This window comes from Malus domestica, chromosome 09 (genome assembly GCF_042453785.1).
Source record: "Malus domestica chromosome 09, GDT2T_hap1".
Classification (NCBI taxonomy): domain Eukaryota; kingdom Viridiplantae; phylum Streptophyta; class Magnoliopsida; order Rosales; family Rosaceae; genus Malus; species Malus domestica.
The window spans coordinates 15,086,522-15,091,604 of NC_091669.1; the positions used below are offsets into that span (position 1 = coordinate 15,086,522).

Consider the following 5,083-nt stretch of genomic DNA (forward strand, 5'->3'; position numbering starts at 1 on the left):
CTCTCGCATGATCATTTTCTCTTTATATATATACCAAAGCAGAAGCACCAACTCATCATATTCTTCATATTCCATTGACAAATAAATCATCCCACTTCTTCTGCAGCTACCATTCTTTATTTTTTTCTCTGCACAAAGCAAGGTAAAAAAAGATTCAGCTTTCTCGAACAAATTTAAGTTTGCAGAGAACTAAGGAAGAAGAAGAAGAAGATGGCACTGACTAAACAAATCATGGGCAGTTCTCTGATTGAAAAATCCGAGTTTTTTTCATCATCTTATAAGTTGTTTTTGGCAAGACCAAGTTTGGTGCCTTCGCAGAGGACGGCGGTGCATTTGAGAAGGTCACAGAGGGGTCCTTTGGCGGCCATAAGTGAAGATTTGGTGAAGATTGTGCCTGTTTTTTCTGCTGAGAAGCCTGTGAAGTTCAAGGTGAGAGCTGTTGTGACTGTGAGGAATAAGAACAAGGAGGATTTTAAGGAGGCCATTTCCAAACACTTGGATTCCCTCGCTGACCAAATTGGTAGAAATGTTGTTTTGGAGCTTATCAGTACAGAATTAGACCCAAGTAAGCAACTTTACTACCTGAGTTTTCTTAGAAGAAACTGATTTACTCACACTTTTTTTTTCTCCTCTCATCTCTGTCGGTTGATTTTTTTTTGTTTATTCAATTTGAATACTAAATATAAATATGGGTGTGTGAGTGTGTGGAAATCACTTAGAAATATTAAAGTTAACTTCTTTAACTACACTATTTAAAATTGTACTAAGATTTTTTTTTCCTTATTTTTGGGTTTTTTTTCCCTAAATTTTTGTAGGAACAAAGGCTCCCAGGAAAAGCAGTGAAGGTGTGGTAAAAGATTGGTCTAAAAAATCAAATCTCAAGGCAGAGAGGGTGAATTACACAGCTGAGTTTATGGTGGACTCAAATTTTGGCGTCCCAGGAGCAATCACAGTTACAAACAAGCACCAAAACGAGTTCTTTCTGGAGACCATAACCCTTGAAGGTTTTGCCTGCGGTCCACTGCATTTTCCTGTAAATTCCTGGATTCAATCTAAGAAAGATCACCCTGGGAAAAGAATAGTCTTCTGCAACAAGGTAGATTCCATTTTTCCATTTCCCATCGATTTTGCTTGGCCTACGTTGGAAAGTCAAACCTAATTTTTTTATTTTAGGCTTTGAATATATCTGCAAGTGACTAATAATTTAGGTGGGTATATTTACGTCAGACAAGTTGAATGGTTCAGTTCATACCTTCATGGCAAGCGGCCTGTAGCATTTACAGATATTATTAATTTTCTTATTTTTATTTTTGTCTAGCCCTCATTGGGCAGTCAAACAGATACTGATTGATATATTAGGCCCTACAGAGCATTACCCACTACCATCATTCCAGTCCTTTTGTTCTATATTACTTAATTTATTACATAATTTTTATTTTTGGCAGCATGTTTAAATGCATTAAATAATTATTGACTTTTATTTAATTTTGAGCAGCCATATTTACCAGACCAGACCCCTGATGGGCTTAAGGAACTGAGACAGAGGGAGTTGAAGAATCTGAGGGGTGATGGCAGTGGAGTTAGAAAATTATCAGATAGGATCTATGACTATGGTTTGTATAATGATTTGGGAAATCCTGATAAGGGAATCGACTTTGCTAGGCCTACACTTGGTAAAAAAATCCCCTACCCAAGAAGATGTCGCACTGGTCGCCTCCCTACAGATACTGGTAAGAAATGTTCACTCGTTAGACCGTCTATCACATTATGTTGCCAAACTGCTATCTTGATAACTTAAATTTAAATGGTCTACTTGCTTTGTTTGTACCACAGATATGCAAGCGGAGAGCAGGGTTGAGAAGCCACTACCAATGTATGTGCCAAGAGATGAACAATTTGAAGAGTCAAAAATGGACACATTTTCATTTGGGAGGCTCAAGGGTGTTCTTCACAACTTGATCCCCACCCTTATGTCCAGCTTCAAAGCTGACAAAGACTTCCGTGGATACTCCGACATCGACAGCCTCTACAGTGAAGGCGTCCTCCTCAAATTGGGTTTGAAGGATGAATTCCTAAAGAAGCTTCCGTTGCCAAGTATGGTCAGCAAATTCCAGGACTATAACCAGGGCGTTCTCAAATATGACACCCCCAAGATCTTAAGCAGTGAGTTTCACTGATCAACATGTTCTTAATCAATATAAACCCCTCAATGTGCCCACTGAGTATATAAAAATATGATTGCGCAGTCAATGTGTGGGCAAAATAATAAACTCTAAATAACTAATTAATGACTCAAAAGCCATGATTAATCTTTTGATTAACTTAGATATTATTCCATGTGCAGAGGACAGGTTGGTTTGGTTGCGAGATGACGAATTCGGCCGCCAAGCAGTTGCAGGGGTTAATCCATTAAGCATTCAGAGGCTTAAGGTTTTTCCACCGGAAAGCAAACTTGATGCTGTGGTTTATGGGCCATTAGAGTCTGCTCTCAAAGAAGAACACATCTTACCGAATCTCTATGGCATGACTGTTCAACAGGTACTGCTCATTATCTCTTTTTCTATTTTAATACTTCCGATATTTTTTTAAGGAAGCTGTTATTGACATTCTGATCGTCATCTGTAGTGTTGTTAGTTTAAATATGGCATACTAGGAGTTGGAATAACTTTTTCCAATTTTTATGGGACCTTACACCTCCTTCATGAACCATATTTTGTAATGTTGTTGCTCATTTTTGTTTTTTGTATTGTTTAATTTTGCAGGCATTGGATGAGAACAAGTTGTACATAGTGGATTACCATGACGTATACCTTCCATTTCTTGATCGGATTAATGCTCTGGATGGGAGAAAAGCATATGCAACTCGTACCATTTATTTCTTGACACCTACTGGAGCTCTGAAGCCCATCGCCATTGAGCTTACCCTCCCCAATACAGGACCAAGTTCAAGATCAAAGCGTGTTTTGACACCTGCTGTCGACGCCACCACCAACTGGATGTGGATGCTTGCTAAGGCGCATGTCTGCGCCAATGACGCCGGCGTCCACCAACTCGTACACCATTGGTACATAAATTCTCTCTTTTGTCATATTAGCTTATTTTATTATGTGATATTTGATTATATATTATCAAAATTATTCATACCAATTTATGTGACCGACTTAGAGTTACTTATTTTATAATTATATATAATTTTGTTGCAAATGTTGTTTGTGCTAAAAATTTGTTGCGTTGGTTTCAGGCTACGTACCCATGCTACCCTAGAGCCGTTTATCTTGGCAGCACATAGACAGTTGAGCGCAATGCACCCGATTTACAAGCTTTTGGATCCTCACATGAGATACACACTAGAGATCAATGCACTGGCTCGCCAGAGCTTGATCAGCGCTGATGGTGTCATCGAGTCATGCTTCACTCCAGGTCGGTATGCCATGGAAATCAGTGCTTCAGCGTACAAAACCTGGCGCTTTGACCATCAAAGCCTTCCTGCAGATCTTGTACAAAGGTAGGTGACTAAAGATATAGCATGTTGCATGCGTTTCCATTAGGTTTACTATTTCCTGAATGTATGGTTCCAATTTACAGCTTGACAATATAAGTCTGGTTAGCGTACGCTACCGACATATACTATATGTTTTTATGTTCTTCGTCTAATTTATTTGGTTTATTATTTTGTAATGTAGGGGCATGGCAGTGCCTGATCCAACACAACCCCATGGTGTGAAACTTGTAATGGAAGACTACCCATATGGCAGTGACGGATTACTCATCTGGGGTGCAATCGAGAACTGGGTTCGAACCTACGTGCACCACTACTACCCCGATTCAAGTGTAATCCGAAAAGACAGAGAGCTGCAAGCATGGTACTGGGAGTCCATCAATGTAGGTCACGCTGATCTCCGCCATGAAACCTGGTGGCCTTTACTGTCCACAGCAGATGACCTAGTCTCAATCCTCAGCACATTGATCTGGCTAGCATCAGCTCAACATGCGGCACTTAATTTTGCACAGTACCCTTATGGAGGTTACGTCCCCAACAGGCCACCCCTGATGAGAAGATTGATCCCGGAAGAGGGTGACCCAGAATACGCAAATTTCATATCAGACCCACAAAAGTTCTTTCTCTCAGCTTTGCCAAGCGTCCTGGAAGCCACAAAATACATGGCTGTGGTGGACACATTATCGACACATTCGCCGGATGAGGAGTACCTCGGGGAGAGGCAGCAACCGTCTACTTGGTCAGGGGATGCTGATGCGGTGGAGGCATTTTACAAGTTTTCTGCGGAGATTAGAGAGATTGAGAAGGAGATTGATAGGAGGAATAGTGATCCAAATCTTAAACACAGGTGTGGAGCAGGAGTTTTGCCTTATGAGTTGCTTGTACCAAGTTCCGACCCTGGGATTACATGTCGTGGTGTGCCTAATAGTATTTCGATATGAGTCTCAACAACATTTAGTTTATTATTTTGAGGTGGTGGAGGCAATTACTGACCATTCTCTATAACTTGTAATTAAATCAGGCTATTTTTGTCGTTGGGTTATCTAGTGGGATGTATATGTTAAACAATTTAATCGTAATTAATAATGTTCTAGAAGTTGGTCATTTTCTCTCTATTTTCTACCATCGACTTCTTTTTAATTATATTCCTCTTCTATTGTTTATTGTGTTGTAGCAAAAGCGAACATTGCTAAAATTTTGAACAATTATATAATCAATCGTATATATAGTTTAGCAGTTGATGATGCACCAAGTTGAATACTCTTGTTGACAAATTTTTATGATCAACAGCCAATTATTTTTCCTACCAGAATAAATAAGTACTAATTAATTAGAGAGCGAACAAAAAAAAAAAGATCGTGAATTTTACAAAATTTGGTTGTAAATTATTACACTGTTTTAAGAGAAGTTTAAGATCACCTCAATTAGCAATGAAATCTTCCATAGGAGCAGGGCAGCGGAATATCACTGAAATAAATTGTTAGAGTGACCAAAATTTTGAAAATTTGCCATTCAAGTGGTAACAACGGAAGCTCCCCAAATTATTCCTCACTGTCACGTCCAAAGCTGAAATGATTCCAAGGT

General features: G+C 39.2%; 1 protein-coding gene across 1 annotated transcript; it reads left to right on the top strand.

Annotated features, from left to right (window-relative positions):
• The first annotated feature begins 210 nt into the window (after positions 1-210).
• LOC103453627 (linoleate 13S-lipoxygenase 3-1, chloroplastic-like) lies at positions 211-4,440 on the top strand. Its single transcript, NM_001294056.1, has 8 exons — positions 211-565; positions 816-1,096; positions 1,496-1,730; positions 1,834-2,163; positions 2,345-2,538; positions 2,763-3,064; positions 3,242-3,505; positions 3,684-4,440. Exons 1-8 carry the CDS (start codon positions 211-213, stop codon positions 4,438-4,440), a joined length of 2,718 nt encoding a protein of 905 aa, NP_001280985.1.
• Positions 4,441-5,083: the final 643 nt, after the last annotated feature.

Excerpts from the sequence above, each read along its gene's own strand:
- LOC103453627 (NM_001294056.1), top strand. The coding sequence starts at position 211 with ATGGCACTGACTAAACAAATCATGGGCAGTTCTCTGATTGAAAAATCC. Across the intron at positions 566-815 it reads CAGTACAGAATTAGACCCAA|GAACAAAGGCTCCCAGGAAA; the intron begins GTAAGCAACTTT and ends AAATTTTTGTAG. Across the intron at positions 3,506-3,683 it reads CCTGCAGATCTTGTACAAAG|GGGCATGGCAGTGCCTGATC; the intron begins GTAGGTGACTAA and ends TTTGTAATGTAG.